This window comes from Lepisosteus platostomus, chromosome 17, assembly GCF_059453375.1.
Source record: "Lepisosteus platostomus isolate fLepPlt1 chromosome 17, fLepPlt1.hap1, whole genome shotgun sequence".
NCBI lineage: Eukaryota > Metazoa > Chordata > Actinopteri > Semionotiformes > Lepisosteidae > Lepisosteus > Lepisosteus platostomus.
The window spans coordinates 24,990,718-25,008,660 of NC_142627.1; the positions used below are offsets into that span (position 1 = coordinate 24,990,718).

Genomic DNA, 17,943 nt, shown 5'->3' on the forward strand with positions numbered 1-17,943 from the left:
AATAAAAATGTGTTAAATAGAAAAGCTTATCAATTGTGCTAGTGCTGGAACACTGTAATCAGACTTGAATCAATTTTAATCATTAAAAAGCATTTAAATGGACATTTGGTCTTCTATGTCTGTCAGAGACATGGTCTTCAAAATCCCCCAAATAAGTTTCCCACTTTCAATTTTGTTGCCTATCTTGTAATTAATAGTAAGCAATCTGACAAAAGGACACATCTAAGATATGTCTGAATACTGCTAATAATGTTTTCAACATCAGATCTCCATTCAGTGTTTGTAAGAATAAGCAACCCCCACCTCTATTAGAGTTCTACATCCTGAATGAGCACACAGCCTTTTCAAACACAGATCTTTTTTTCTGCTTAAAGTGTCCTATTTTCATTGAAATGATTGTCAGTTGCCCTTTCTTTAAGGCAGAAAGGAGACTTCAAAGCATGCATGCATCATTAAGACAAGTTCTTACATGTTTTGCCAGAATAAAGAAATAAGCACAGATGAACTGAAACAATTTTGCCTATCACTGATCCCTCAACAGCGGTTTTGAATCAATGGAAAAGGTCTCCTTTGCTGGCTCCTGAGGGATCATGTGATATTTTTAATTCTCCTTTTCCAGAACAAACAAATAGCTGTTCAGCTTTGTACCACTGTTTTTGTACTCTTCCCTGTAACGATAATCTACCATGTTATTATTTTTAAAAAACAAAATAAAACTACTAATTAACGCCACACATTGCTTACGGTGTAAAAAAAGAACAAAAATATTTATCAAATAATCCAAGTTGTTCCTGCCCTATATTTTGATGTACAGTAGCTCATCTCATTTTTAATCATTTTTAATCCATATTTAATCCGTGAAGTATATTGTAAGAGAAAAAGAAGATGTGGGACGATCCACCCCACCAGTCTTTACCTGTAGCTACTGACTCCATCCAGACAATGGCCCTGATTCTGGCAAGGGCCAGAGCTGCACTCGTTGGTGTCAATTTCACAGTGAATACCTTCAAATCCTGAAAGATAGATGAGATGGGCATGGATCAGTGAGTTCCACCACCAGCTGGAAACGCCAGGATCAATGATAACAAAGGCTCTGGTGATGCCGTGTTAATGGAACTAGTGGCTTCTACAGTACGTCTTTTCTTCCAGCTCCCACATGCACTCTCTTTCCTCAAAGCATTAAAAAAATAATAAAGCGTTAGAACGAAAAGGGCTTTTGTCTAAAGGTTTATTTTGAAGACATTCAGCTTAATAGCAAAGGATGGGGAACACACAAAAAATGGATTGTGTTCCTGTTTTGTCCTAGCAACACTTGAGTACCATCCATTAACATTACTGGTAATTGCAGTGTCACCATAACCAGGCAGGCAGGGCGCAGGGAGGCAGAGTTAGTGGCAAGTGACTTAATCACTTATGCTTTAACTAAGATGAGAAACGTTTCTTCTAACATTATAAGATCCTGTAAAACGGCATCATTGATGATCTGCTGTACCTGCTCATCCAATAAAGCATTGAACCTTTGAGTTCAACGAAACCTAGTTTTTAATGGCACTGGACACCTATTCCTTGTGATGCTTAGATGATCCCTCATTCAGATGAGTCAATGTAGACAAAAATAGATTACATAATTAATATTTCAAATAGGCTTGAGTTAAGTAAAAGCAATTAAAGTAATTTATGATACATTAAAAGAGTTTCAGAAATCTGAAAAACATGGTAAATTACTGATACTGGATTTTATCCTTATTAAAAATTGAAAACAAATGTTTCTGTGATTGTCTTATGACTCTTTCCCACTGTTGTTTTTTTAATTATTCATGCATTGGGCAAAGTAATATTTGCAAACACAAGGTTTATATTGAAGCCAAGTTTAATCTTTGGTAAATTTACATTCTATGCCAAAAATCTAAATTAACAACCGTTATATAGAAACAGCACAGCAAACATGTCAGAACTTTTCTTAGGTGAACAGCTGTTAAATAAAATGTCCTAATTTTATCATCACAAATTAAATGCCAAATGAACCAATATTTGCTCTTTTAAGGAGACAAAAGATATATATTTTTAGAAAATAATTTAGACAATTGAAACATTTCAATTCATTTGTCTAATCATTTACATTCCAGTTCAGTATGTTAATGTATTACTTCATGAGTCTTTTCTAATTATGCGTATCCTAACCAAAAAGAAACAAACTGCACATTAATTAAAAGCTTAAAAACACTAACACAGTCTTGCTGCAAGGCACAGCACAGTCATTACAGTAATACTGTTATTTAGTTATTTAAGTACCACACTAAAAGGCACATTTATATGCAATTGGTTTTCATGTTTCCTGAAAAAAGTCATTCATGCTTAAGTAGCAAATTGATAATCAATACCTAATCAAAATGATCTGATTTAGTTCATAGTGTGATATTTTAAAAGGTTCTTATTATTTACTGAAGTTAATAAATATGCCATTTGTTCTTTCACCAGTTTTCTTTCACCACCATTCCTTTCACCAGTTTTGCAGACTTGAGTTCTTAAAAAATCCTAAAACCGCCAAATGTTTTACCCTAAAGCTCACAAATAGGTCCTTCAGATCATTATATTTGTAACAAAGCATGAAAACTCCCAGGAGACAGAATTTATATTGACTGTATGACTATAGCAGTATTTAGCATCCCAAACATAACACGGTAAACAGTAGAAACCTATATAATATTTTTTTTAAATAAATATACTCAGCGTATTTTATTAATATTTTCAGATGTTTAGTGGAACCTACTGTACAGTATATATATCACCAAAGGACACCTCTTTAACTCAATATGTGAAAGAAAAAATAACTTTTGCTACATTCCAAGCAGAATTAGAAAAGAAGGTTCCAAAACTTGCACAGCACTTCTAGCAAAATGCCTTTTACCAAAGCTCTTTAAAATCAAACTGCTTGTTGTCAAAACTGGAGCTTAGGATGATCTCAAATCGAGTCTCGGCACATTAGGAATGCAATATAATCTCAGACCGCTTAAGCAGCTCCAGCAGAACAGGAACTTTTGTTTGAAAAGAAAGCACTACAATGCTTTTTTTTTTCATTTTTGGATTGGAAAAAAAAACCCAGACAATTTGGAATAGTCCACTGCCAGCTACTGCTTTCTTCACTGTAAAACAGATCAGAAAAAATTTGAATTTGAGTATCAGCCTGAGGGGAGAGAACTGTGGACTAAGAGCCTGAGTACAAATGTACTGTAGTTCACTTCCACCAGGTTCCCAGTCAGCCACAGTCACTAGAGAGTGATAAGACAGGGATTCCAATTATGACTTTTCCCACCCCAAAAACCCTCAGGCCAATTGTATACATCAGTTAGTTATATCACTCGCATTGTGGGCACTGTAAATGATTCATGCAGGGCATCGAACACAAGCCTTATATCCGGCTGCACATAGAATCACAATTCAGAGTTTAAAATGCATTTTTAATTTAGATGTTGTGCGTGCATTGTCATTATATCTGAGGTAATTATGATTAGGCAGTTTCAGTTTAGCAGTATATCAATTCATAACTTCTGTGGAGCTGTTAAAATTAACGTGCTCAAAACAAAACAGTATAACTTGTATAGTAACAGGATTCTAGAGATCGATTTAAGAAGAGTTAGGTTTTGCTTAACTGAAGTATTAGAGCTCTGCCACAGCAGTAATGGATGCAGACAAGTTGGAACCTAAACATTTTTTATCTTCACCTTTTCTCTTCAGATAAAAATGATACCAAAAAGAAAAGTTTAACAAAAAGACATTTAAAATCTTAACAATTAATTTGTAATTAGCCTTATTACCAATTAATATTTATATTTTATAACATTACTCATTAGTTCAAATATTTTTGAAGAATGCTCTATAAATGCTACTGTATGATCCACACTAATTAGAGAAAAAGGCAGAGATCCAACTCCTCATTAAGATCATGTGGAAATGCTGTTGCCAAGTGATAATTTTAGTTTATTTTTTTAATAATAAAAGATCAATATCACCATCCTGCCACGGAACAATGTGTTCAAATGTACCAATAGTTTTAATATATATTTATGATATTGTATTTGATATAAATATAACACTAATAAATTAATGAATTATTTTAGAATTGGCAAATGGCTCTTTTAAATTCTTTGGTGATGTCTTTATGTTTTATATTTTAGTTGGGTTTATTTTATTGAATGAATTGATCCATTTAATAAAGTTCATAATAAAATATGAATACACAAAATACAGGCAGTAGGATTTCAATGTGTTGAATGTCTTTGGATTGAGAACGGCTTACTACATCGAAAACAATGCAGATAAGGGAATCTCTTACCTTCAGATAATCTGAAATTAGGGAAGATGAAATTAGTGAGGACCATAGAGAACATTTTAGGACCACACCTAACATGTTTTAATATCTAAGACAGAGATTCTTAATATTCAAATCTAAACTATTGCCAACAAATTGTGCGTTGTGAAAATTGTGAATTGTATCATCCCCATATTTCTGATTAAACTATTCTTTTATATGACGTGTTCAGATCCTTGTGATGGGCACTGCTATTATACCCTTGAGCATTGTGAGGAGAATTCATGTGCTTTCAGCACACTACAGAAACCGTGATACAATAGGATATTGACATTTCTGTCTATATATTTAATAAACTCCTTCCCCTTGAAACAATTAAGGAAAATATGAGCTCATATATATATGGTATAATTCACATTTTTAAATTTGAATCCCATTTTAGTTAAGGAGAATCTGTGAATATGAAAAGGCCCACTATACTGTACAAGCTAGAATTTGCAAATCCTTTTAATGTATATAACTTTTTTTATCAGTGTTCTATCTTTCCCAATCAACAGCTTTACATTTAATGCACAATGTCAATAAAACTAATTCAGGTAAATTTAATTGAACACTAAACAACTTTATATGTTTGAGGATATAAAATATGTTTTGTGTTACTGATAAACCATTTGAAAAGATCTAAGAACAATCAATGGTGTACGGTTTAAAGCAGTTATAACTACTTTTAGATCTTTTGACATTTTACAATGCAGATGTGATTCAGAAGTGTATGTAAGGAAATTGCACCAGCAGAGAAATCCAAACCAGATAGTGCAGTAGGGCAGTATCCACAACAGTGATGCAACTGAAACAAAACACAACAGACAACAAAACTGCTTATAATTCATAAAAACTAGTAATACCTTATAATGCCAAGAGAACATAATAAATGAATAATGTTATGTAAGCAATGCTATATAAATATATTTAGCAAATACGGTTATAATTTTAACAAGATACTTGTTCCTTCTTTTCAGATTTAAGCAAATAAATACAAAACCTGTAATCTCTTAAATCATCCCACCTTTTTAGTGTTACAAAAATAAAAAAGTTCTATTCAGTGGAAGTAATTGCTACATTCCCACATCTGCCCATGGATAGAGATAATTTTGAGCATTCTATAGCTATTTACTTATTTTCATACAGAAAATACTTATTGTCCAACAGAAAAGTGACACAGCTCTCACTGTTGAAGTCACCTGCACCCCACTTTATCCAATAGGTCACAATTTCCTAGTGACAGCCTGGATTGGAACCAGCAATAACACATAGATTATCTATATCCACTGGTGTCTTAATACTGTATGTTCTCCTGAATTATATTATCTTATCTGTCTTATATTTAGGTCCTTTATCTGTTCTTCTTCTTCTTAGCGCCATTAAATAAACTACTTCAGGAATGCCCGGGTCTAGACTTTTCTTGAGTAATGCAATAAAACAAGATAGGTACAAGAGAGTTAGCACAGTCATTGCATCATTGCCTGCTGAGGACTGATATGTCCCTGAAGCACAGCTACAGTAGCTTTTATCATCTGTGTGAAGTACCTTACACAGGATGTATGAAACACAAGGAGAAAGACTTGCTGTTGTACTATATATACAGTAGGTTATAGGAAAGACTTCCCTTCTCATTGAATATAAACACCCACAATATAATCAAGGTACTGTAGGTTAAGGGAATGTCCATAACAGAGCCACAGTGGATCATCAGTCCAGAGCTTATCCTGGTTTCTGTAGCGGACAAGAGAGAAAGCGACTCCCCATCTAGACGACATACTGTACAGGATTGTATAAACATAAATAATAACATACAAAGTGTGCCAGAACATGCAGTACAATTTTACAATTTCTTTATAACAATTGTGTTTTTAAGATTAAATGATTGCAGCTAGATTACTGCCCTTGGAATTATAATAATGAGGCTGATTTCTAGTTTTGTAGTGGAACATCAGGCTAAAAAGCATTCTATTATTACGCAACTAGAAAGGTTAAAGGCAATAAAGGAGATTACGCCGTATTAATCAGAGTATGGCTTGAATTATTAAAGAAATGAACTGGAACATTCTCTGAAAGAATATAAATGAGGTACAGTTTGCTTTTTAAAAGTTTAAAGATGAAGTGAGGCTTACAGATGGTACGAAGGCTGAGGACCCAGGTGATGTTTTCCCTCAGTATTTCTGAATGTACAATTATTACGATATCTGAAGAGGGGGCAAGTATGGGGTGTCTTCAGCTGCTTCTTCAGGTGCATTGATGAATGCAAAATTTAAAAAGAATCTGTTTGCTGTTTTCCATCTGTTGCACCTGAAAACAACACTTAAGTGACCATCTCAGGAGCAGAACAGCAAAACTAAAGGCTGTGATAATGCTGAGATAATTGCACACTGGGGGTAACTAAAGGCTCAGGGCACCTGACCAACTTCATGCCATGCTCATGCAACTGTGACTGATACTATGTCCCGGTGCAGACCAGCTTAGTTCCCTCTGCCTGTTCGGTGTAAATTAGCATCATACTGTAGCTTTACAAGTGTCTTATCCTGTGCTCAGGCTACTGGGACTGATATATTTCATATTAGAATACTTTCATATCTGAGATTAATATTTTCTATTGAGGGCTACACTATAAAAGAGCGTATGACACTTTTACATAGTAAGACAAATCATTTCATCTAAGAGGTTAATTTGGGTTGTTTGGGGAGAAACTAGGCAACAGAATTAATAACAACATCAGGCAGACTGGTTTTCCAGCATCCCTTGGGTGCAGGCACTCAATATATATTTATACTTACATAGGAGTACTAAAATTGAAACTCCAATCCCTTAAGACATTGCATACATTTTTTATTAATACAAATTAAGTAAAAACTAATGAATTCTATGTTTGTATTAAGAACATAGTTTTCTAACTATGTACTGTATAATACTCAATACAGAACCATAACACCAGCAATCTTTGGAAGAAAGCTTGAAATATTCTTACTGTGCATGACGGTCTCTCATGAATAAATGGCACAAATATAACCCTTGAAAGTCCTCAGATTGGAAGTCCAAAAAATTAAAAAGCAATCTATATTCAATTCTCATTTGCATCTCTGATGTAAGCTATTGTTTCTGACATTTATTATATCACAGCAAATACACTAATACACTACAACATATAATTTTCCTTTTTATTCATTTAAAATATGTTAATTATATAGTGGAGAACTCTCCAATTCAGTTAGAATTTTGTAAACAGCACAGAAAGTCATTCACCTAGGTACAAATTTAAAGTAAGATAGGCTGTAACAGTCTGTAATCTCTGCATCTTGACTCAAGAAAATGTAATTCATTGCAGATTTAAATAGTCATGCGGTACAGGAAAGAGTCTCAGTTAAAGAAAAAAAAGAATTAATGAACTTGCCCTGAACACAGAGATTCAGGGGGCCAATTTAACATAAATGAGAAAAGAAACAGGAATTTCATTAAAATTAATTGCATTTCAATAGTATTCTCCCCAGGATCAGGTCTAGCTGATAGGAGTAATTGAAAATGTGCTAATTCACTGCAGTGATTTTTGATTTATCTATAAAATGCATGTGGTATGGAGTTTTGGGGAATCTCCTAACTTACTTGTTGTTTAGTACAAATGTAGTTAATAGAACCAGCAACTCTCGAGAACAGCAACTCTCTAAATGTGTTGTCAGTGTATCTAGGGTCTCAAACCTTCTAAAATAGACTAGTTTCTGCTTCTTTTTTTCTTTCTGTGAATTCTTTTTTTCTTTCTGTTTTCTTTGTAAACAAATGGGTGATATGTAATGAAATGTCCAGTACTATCGTCTAGCCACACAAAAAACGCAATCTGCAAGCATTACAAATGTTCTTAAATCATATGGAGGGAATTATCCCGGCACAATCTACTTTATTAAAAAATACTATTTTTCATAAACAAAATTATTCTGACTATATGACTGAAGTCCATTAAACAAATACTTTCAATTACCTGTACATTTTTCGCTGTTAATATTATTGTTTTAATTTTAACTGTACAATCTGCAAAGGAAAGTCCTCTTGTAACCCAGCATGAACATCTACTGTATATAGTACAGCATGCATTGGTATGTGTGTGTACTGTATGTCTGACAATAGACTTTTAGGAGATGTAGCTGTATTACCGATAAAAGAGTAGTCAAATAATTATTTTATTGGATTTTTTTTCTACACAAAACCTGGAATTTAAGTGTGAGCCATCCCCTCAAATTGTATTTTGCTGTTGCAGATTGTACTCAGCACATTCCAGTATCACCTGTGACTGTCAGTGTATCACAGTAATTAATATATAATATGTCTTGCACAATAAATTAGCAAAGATGATGCTAAGAAGTAATGTTGATTTTGCAAACGGTTAATCTTTATAACATTTACTATGCAAGTAAAAGGGGGATTATAGAGATGAGCCTAAAGCTGTAAATCTTTGGAACTATACTTTGGTTGGAGCCAACAAAACCTTATTTAATTAGATCCAGGAATAATATGGAAGCTAATATGGATTCTTTAAAAATCCTCCTACTTATGAGTATAAATCACGCTTCTGTGGAATTGGAATAGAATCCAGCCCAGAGTTGTGTAATCTCAGCGTGATCTTGATTCTCACCCTCGGCGGTGAATTCTATGGGAGAGGGCAGATCTGTGAGTCAGAAGAGGAGAATATGCAGAACAGACATCCAAACCTACGCATCCTGATGTCTAGAATCGTGTGCAATAGCAGCAAACTGCAGCAGCAACTGATTTCTGATTCCTCTGGGAGGAAAGCCTTTAACATCTTGCCAGACCTCTCTATTTATAACTTTTATATTTTCCTTTCTTTTTCTCCCAAGCAGAAATTTACCAGTTATACCACAATAAAGCATTCACTTAAATCAATTTTCTTCCTTAGCAATTGTAGTCAAATGTTTGCTTTAAATAAAAAATCTACATTGGATTCTTGATTATGTATTAAAGGTAAAACATAAGACAGTGCTATGCATTTTAATAAGCATTATTTTACTTATTAAGTTATTCCACTTGGTCTTATAAAGGGACACATGTTCAGAATCAATATAGTGTAAACCAAGTAAACAAAACTCATTTTGTTAGCTAGTTAACTCCATGTGGATTTTAAATTTTTTAATTAAGGTTGGTGATTTACTGTATATATCTATATATCAGGATGACTAGTCATCAGGGCAAATGTTTACTGTAATTCCTTGTGCTTTCAATCTATTTGGCTATGTTTTTTTATAGCTGGGTCTATCTCATCTTAATTTAGCTATGGTTAATTGCTTTTTACTCCAATTTGTATTGACTATTGTATGGAAATACTAAATATTTTTAAAAAACAATTTTAGATAATAAAGGCACTGGGTGATCAGAATGAAGTGGACCCATGGAAACTGACAGTGTATCACCTGCAAATATGTACTGTCATGTGCAGAAAAACACACCATGATAAAAAAAATCATGGGGTCAAAATACTATAAAGATATTAATTGCACTATTTCCTATTAATCCAGAGATTAAGAATGAAAGTTTATTGATAACATTTCTACAAAGTATTACGTACGGTAGATAACACAGGTTGCATTCTAGCAAGGGAGCAGGTGATCAGCCTGAACACCTTCCTTCTTCAGGTCGGAAATTAATCAAAATATTGTGCATTATGAGAAAAGCTAAGTAACAGCTAAGTCTTCTGCAACATTTTTTAAAAAAGGCTGAAAAAGAAAAAAAAAGAAATTACATGGATAGCATTGTTCAGCATGGTCATTAAATGTATTTTTTCCCTTTCTTTTTTGATTTGTATTAAAATCAGTTGATTGTGTTATTTTTCTACCCCTATATTTTTTTAAATAGTATGGTTATCACTTCTACTTTTTGATTTGATATGTACTGTTTCTTCTACAAACACAGTATGGCAAACATAGTATTCCCTGACAATGAACTTTCATATGAAGTCGTCAATGTGGAAAAATGAAACGCAGTGAGCCTTCCATTGAACTGCAAATTTCCATTAATCAGACCCTGTATTTTCCCATACCTTCAGGACAGATGCAGATTGCAGTCCCGTTGATCTGTGTCAAGCAGGTGGAGTTGTGCATGCATGGATTGTAGTGTGTGTCACAGGGATCGTAGGGCTGTTTACACAAGTCTCCGGTGAAGAATGGAGGGCAGATGCATTTAAATATTCCTGGCAGGGCAGATTCAATGCATGTGGCACCGTTTAGGCAAGGGCTGGATTCACATTCATTCACATCTTCGTTGCAGTCCTCCCCTTTCCAACCCAGAGCACAGGTACAGCTGAGAGAAAAAAAGCACAGATGCAACACTGAACAGTTCATTTTTTGAAGTGGCATTTTGGTGTTGAATAATCATTCTGCTTATGCACATTTTTAACATGAATAAAATAGTGTCCCCAATCTCCCACATAATTATTAATTTAAAATGCTCTATGAGAGGATAATGTATTGTCTATACCAAGTACAAACTATTTGCCTTTCATATTTAAAGATGCTGGATTTCATGCTGGATGACTTTTTTTCTTAAAGCAAATTATATTATAATTAAATGCATTTATAATTTAAATTGTGAGATTAAATGTTCTTTGATGTCCAAATAACTAATTGGTGCATTTCAGATTCACAACATGCAAACTGAGGCTAAAATATCTCCATTTATCTAGGGGAGGGGGGTTTTTGCTGTACAAATCTACAGATACCTGTAAAAAATGATGAATTACTGGGTAGAGAATGCGGCATTGCATGAACTATTGCATTAACATTGTAACTACAGTATGTGCTAGGAACAGAGAGAATCTGAAATGTTCTGAGCATTTACTGCGGCAGACCGCACAAAGGTTCTGTTTTAAAAAAAAACATTTTCAGTGTTACAAATGTTTAAAAAGGATGGAACAGGTACAAGATCTTTCGGGAACAGCTACAACAGTTCCCGAACATGACTTCTTGAGGGAAAGGGAAGTCTCAGTGAGGGAACATCTGACTCTTGACGAGTAGAAGCACATTTAGAAAAGAGAAACAGAAAATAAGCATTGAAACCTTCACATTTTATTACATCAGCCGCCTTTCTGCTATAAGTGGCACTAGAGATCTCTAGCTGGCTAAATATTGCCAGCTGAAGCACAAGCACATCTGCCCAGTGCAGTGATACTATACTAATCTGTTACTGTAGGTATCGGTTCTGTAAAAGCTATTCAATCCAAATATACAGGCAATACTTGACAGAAACCGACAGAGAAAAAATGCTAAAGCAAAAAAATATAACATCGGTGATTTATGCTTTTTGATGAGATCATACAGGTATTTTGTTCATTTTTCCAAACAATCCAACACGAACATGGTTTTTATTCAATGGAAGCAGTGTTATTTGTGTTAAATACTTTTGAAAATAAACATTTGAAACCATAGAGTAAGATGTCTGATAAATAAGTACCTATAGGAATATAAAACAAAGATTTAGAGATTATCATCAAAATGTGCAAAACAGAATCTAAGGCTTAGGTCTAGATGAAAATATGGCACCAGGATGATGTTACTATTAGTCTACAAGCATAGTATCAGTGCCTCCTGTTCTTTTCTTCATTGGGTGTCTCCATTTCGCCTTTCAAACTTCCTGGTTTGAATGACTTTTTTCTCTTTAAATCAATTTTAAAATGTTAGATGAATTTATAAAACTACATAAAGAGTCTGGAAGATTAACAGGTTATTACAGTTTCAAAGTGTCTCATCTTAGAAATTGGTTCATTGAGTATTAAACGGTATACAGATATATCTAGGACACATGAGGTTAAAGCTCTGATCTAGGATTATGTTTTCTAAAAGGCCCATGCCAAGTGCTTCATGAAATTCACTCCACATGGTGGCAGTGGAAACACAGTCCTGATTTGCAATGGGACCTGGAATAGACCATCCCCCAGTCTTAACCCAAAGCTTCTATCTCAGTGAGGGGGCACATTAGGTAGAAGAGAGAAACCAGCTTTTCTCCAGTGAACTGCAGCTCCGCATTACACTACCTGCTGTGAGACCTGGATTGATTAATTTGTTTTACTTACCATCTGCAATTCATTACCGCTGCTGTTTCTGAAAATACATGTCAGTACCTAGAACACTTTGCCCATGGTAAAGGTTGCCTTTTCACTATAACCTTAATGGCGGGCGGACAGAGGCTACATGTTGCTAGTGCTTAGACATCACTCATAAGGTCCGGGAGTCCTTACCTGTAGCTGTTGAAGAGGTCAGTGCAGGATGCATTGTTCTTGCAGGGGTAAGAAGCACACTCATCAATTTCTTGCTGGCAGAACTCTCCTTCCCAGCCAGGAAGACAGAGACACTGGTAGGTCTGTGGAAAAGAAAAAAAGAAAACTTTAAATACCGCTGCAACTGAATAAGTACAGAATCAACTATATTCTCTATTCTCTGAACTGATACAGTCTTTGCTGAGGCCATTTTCCAGCAAAACTTTTTTTAATCCATCCTGCCAGAAACATTGTAGTATCGCTTTTCAGAACATACTTCAATTTGTAACACAGCCAGATATAATCTTGAAATTTATTTAATCTTAAATAAATCTTTATTTGCATACCGGCACCCACGATTGGAAATACTCAAGATAATATGACAGAACAAGTGGAACTCCTGGGAGAATTCACTTACATTGTGGATTTCCGATCCTGTTCCCCTGAAATAGCAGTTCTCAGAAAACTTTTTGGAAAAAATACATTGACCTTATAAAATCTTAAAGCAAAATGAACAAAACTTAGACATTTATGGGAACACTTTAAAATCCATATGATAACCCAAAAATATTATTTTTTCATTATTTTTCCAGGAACAAAAATCCTGTGTAAATGACACATACAGAGGCAGATAATCAGGTTCTTAATTGAAATAATCCCCAGGTACTAAGCAGAAACCCTGTTCTGGGGATTACTGATCCACCACCACTGAATCAACACAGACTGTGATTTCATACAGAGCAAAACAATGTTATGATAGCCTGATGTGTACTTTGGGGCTGAAATGATTTATGCAGGTAAAAAGCAATTGCAGCATTAGGTAAATTCCACACTGCAAAGGAAAACACACAAACAAATAGTTTGACATTTGTGCTTGCTTGTTTCAATCAAAGACCTGTAAACATATGACAGGATTTTCTGGCACTGAGTGAACAACTCTTCCTGTATGCAATAATATAAAAAAAATGTTTAAATGTTTTTGGTTACAATCAAATGCTTTTTAACAATAACAGTGTCATACAGTACAGCTTTTATGGTGCAGATTGTGTCTTATAACTTTCAGTTTTACTTCAGGAATGAGAGAACCCTGTCTTTAAATTTTATGTTCCAGATCTACAGAATACTATAGCTGAACGTGCAAGGCTAGGAAGGAGTGCACTACAGCTGAATGGCACACTGCTTTTGTGTACAGTGTGTCCTCCTGTTAGTCATTAACAACTTCATTATAATCATTAATCTTTATAGGTGAGATAAATGTCTGGTTTCTGTTAGTTTGAGAGGAACCAATTAAATTTGACTTTCCTTTAGTATAAAGACAGGTTGATCCTGAGGTGCTGAAGCAGTGCTGTAAATACTGTGTTAGTGCTATACATTGTAGTTTAACAAATCGACTCTATTTGATATACAATGTGTAGACAGCAAGTTTTATTTACACAGCAACAGCAACTACAGACATCTGTGTTGAATAAAGGGCCTTCAGGAGACAACAATCCTCCACCTCTGACTTCAGAAAATATAATCTCATTTTGGTTACTAAAACTCCTTCAGGGACTCTAATTCTGCCCGATAAGCTTGAGCTCTGTTTGAGATTTTGCTTAAAAAACGAGGTGGTAAACACAGAGATTCTAAGGGGATTTCAATACCTCACTCTGTTTGAAGAAAGAAGAAAGAATCATTCCTTATCTCCTTCAGGGTAGCCATCATAAAACACATTTTTTTAATGTATATAAAGAGGAAAACTTTCCAGTCTCCTAGAAGGTATGAATCATATTCATTTTTAAATCTTTTTTTGCTTTTATGCCTAAAGCAGATCTGTTATTTCTCAGCCCCTTTCACACTGTATATCTAATATAATTTTAAAGATTACCTTTGTATTTTATTCTGTAGCACAATCCAATGGGTGGATAATAACCTGGAAGGATTGCCATGAGAGACCTTGTCATACTCAGTTTCTATACTGTAGGATGAAGGTCGAACGAACTGCAAAGACCAAGATATTCATAGTTACAGAATATTGGTTTTCTGTGGCTTACTGTACATACAGTATGCTACTTATTTACCTTAATTTCTGCTAAGGTTGCAATGTCTGTGGTAAGATAAGCTTACAAAACAAATATCTGTTAATTGTTCAGCTTTTGACCTTCAATATTTTGTCACCCAGGAATGTTTGCTTCAGAGTTACAGATTGGATAATGTGCTTTCCTTAAATTCTAAAAATGTACTGTAATGATAACAGTATTGATCAGACCAAAGTCATAAATAATCATAATTAACATAACAGAAAACATAATATTATATTCACACAATTAAATATGTCTTTAAATATAACTTAATAACACCAAATCTATAATATTATTATGCACTTTGGAACTGTGATGGAAGCCTCCAGAACTATTAAAGGCCACTTAAGCCAATCTGAGGATTTTGAATACTGGTATCACATCCCCTCATAGTGTTCTAGACTAATAAGGTTCAATTCTTTCAGATTGTCTGTGTAACTTTAAGCCCCAGAACATCTGGAGTTGCTCTTCACAGGACTGATTCCAGTGCAGCAATGGGCTGTGAGACAAGTGGCTTGGGTGGCAACCACAAATCCAAAGGCAACTGCGTTCTCCACAGCATTCTCAACAGAGGTCTCCAGCACCACCTGACATGCTGGTACTTAGAATTAAATGATTAATGATCCAAATGTAATTCTTAGAGGAATGGTCAAAATACCCCTTCAGAAGTGGAAGGAACTAATACGCTTGTTAAATCAAATTGGTCTTTTCTTTAATGACCAAAGGGATTTATATTTACCAGTTCAATGTGATTTTTTAAATTGAAATTTAATTGCATCACTTAAAGAAGTTGAAAAATATGAATCATTAAGAATCAATGCATGTGAAATAATACTGTAAGTGAAGACCCAGATGGCTTGCCATTATTGAGGGAACCTTGAATTCAGCATTTGTGTGCTGAAACTGAGATGAAAGTGGGTCATGCATCAAAACAATGATTCTAAACAACCAAGCCATTTAACAACAGAATGGCTGAAGAAGATGTTTTCCATTGTGCAGTGGCCAAGTCAAAGTCCAGAAATAAAAACCCCATTTAAATGTTATGGAAGGACCTGAAGAGAGCTGTTCATATAAGGAAATCCTCAAATATCATTGAATAGAAGCAGGTTTGTAAAGAATGGGCCAACATTTCTAAACAATTGATATACAGTTATAGGAAACATCTAGTTGAAGTCATAGCTGCTCAAGGAGGTGGCAACAGTAACTGAATCTTCACATACTTTCCACATTGTTGTATCACTTTGTTAAGTCTTTGTGTTATGTGTTGCATCAGAGTATCTTAATCTTTTACTGTCTTTTTTAAAAGTCCTTTATTTCCTCCTTTGCCAATGTTTTTTGTTTAAAAAAAGAAATGAAAAATGCCAATTGTTACCAATTTCTGATTTACAAACTTATTTTGTTTCTGATTAGTGAAGCTGAATATCATATTTTCAAACTGCAGAAAAAAGCTTGTTACCTTTCCCATAAACCAATGTCAGACCTTGAAAACATGTTTGATGACCAAAGAAAAGTGCTAAAATTTTAATGAGCAGCATTACAATTGCATAAATAATATAACAGGACACTCCAGTCAATCTACCTGCAATTTTTGCAAAGGTGTATCATTAAGCAAGCACATATTTTATGGCACACAAGGTGACAGGTGGTAAATTCAATGTGCAAGAAGAACTATAGATGTTCTCCACAAAATAAGAGGGCTTACTAAAGGACTGAGTACATTTACCTTGGGCATATGAAGAAATAAATGCAATTTGTATCTGTGCAATCCAGGGTCATGCTACAAGCAAAACAAAAAGATAATCTACAGAATCATTTTGACTCACAGTTTGCACATTTCTATTTATTTTGCTTTCAGTATTGATTTTGCAATAATTTTGTTTTCTTGTTTGATCCACAAATTATGGTGTCGCACTATCCTGGAATTAGAATCCCACTAAGTCTTATGAAATCTATTGTTTTTATTACTTTTACATTTGTTTATTTGAATACAACCTGGACTTCTTTGCAACTGGCATTATTTATCAAATATTCACTGTGAGGGAAAGTTTATATGTCAACTGGAAAATTCCACAATTGAGATCTTAAAATGATACATGGAAATATATAATATATTTTTAAAATAAAAAATAAGCATATTGACATCACACTAAAAAATGTGTGTGTCACAATGCGTCGTTTAGGACCCCGTGCAGACGGTATAATCTGGAAATGACTGGAAAAAGACTTCTAGGAAAACACAGCAGAGCAGAGCGGGAAGACAGAAAGGGGGGCGGGTCGGGTGTGATCTGGTGCTCAGGGGGGGGTGGCGCAGGCTGACAAGTCCAGTGGGAGTCCAAAAGGGAAAAACAGAGTGCAATCCAAAGTCCAGGTAAACGGGAGATCCAATCCGAGACAGACAAGATTAAAAACGCAACGGGATCCAGAACAGGAACAGGGACAGGAACAGGGAACCAGAAGGATAAAAACAGTAATGAAGCCAGGTGCTCAAAGCCCCAGCCTAAGCCCTCAAGCTGCGGACGTAGGGCAACTTGATGCTAGGCAGGCCTCCTGGCGTCCGTCTCCCAGTGCTGAGCCCGGAATAGCGGGAGCACCAGACTTAAATACAGACGGACAAAACAGGGAGCAGGTGCATGAAATCAGCTAAAATCCAAAAGGGCCGGAGTGCCCTTAGGGGAGGGATTCCGATCGTGAAGGTGTGTGCCCCTAGAAGGATTACATACAGTATACTGTGTACATGGCACTAATAGCTTTAGAGAAAATCTTTAATATTGTACGATGTGGTGCATCAGCTGTGGGGCCTCTGTTACCCATATACAGCACATATTGAGTGTGAGGGGTTCATCCTTTAATTTCTCTTTATTGGAGTCCATCTGAAAGGCCAAATTTCAATGAAAACTATTTCACTTACACATAAAAACCTTGTTTAAAAAATGTGTATTGTTTTATAATAATATTAATTTATATTTTATAAAATTATATTTTTACTTTTATGGAATTTATATGTATATTTATTAATATATATTATACACTGCATTGATGATTAAAGGATGTTTCTATGCAGGATACCTGTTCATAAAACTTACACACGGCCCTAATTAACATCATTAACATTAACATTTTTTTCACATTTGTATTACTTTACAATGGCCCAAGCACTAATTAACACCACAATCAAACATTTAAATGATCACTTTAAAATTAAATGCCCTGTATATTCAGCAAATTCAGTGGTATCATTAAAACTGTTAACAGTTGATACAATCAACATA

General features: G+C 34.7%; 1 protein-coding gene across 2 annotated transcripts in view; it reads right to left on the reverse strand.

Moving 5' to 3' along the window:
- Positions 1–17,943, reverse strand: part of eys (EGF-like photoreceptor maintenance factor) — a 350,285-nt gene that overhangs the window by 227,823 nt on the left and 104,519 nt on the right. For both annotated transcript variants that reach the window (XM_088610149.1, XM_088610150.1), the window contains exons 23-25: positions 12,597–12,718; positions 10,404–10,663; positions 917–1,013 (exon numbers count right to left, since the gene is read on the reverse strand). In XM_088610149.1, coding sequence (XP_088466275.1) covers positions 917–1,013; positions 10,404–10,663; positions 12,597–12,718 — 479 coding nt within the window. The remainder of the gene's footprint in view (positions 1–916; positions 1,014–10,403; positions 10,664–12,596; positions 12,719–17,943) is intronic.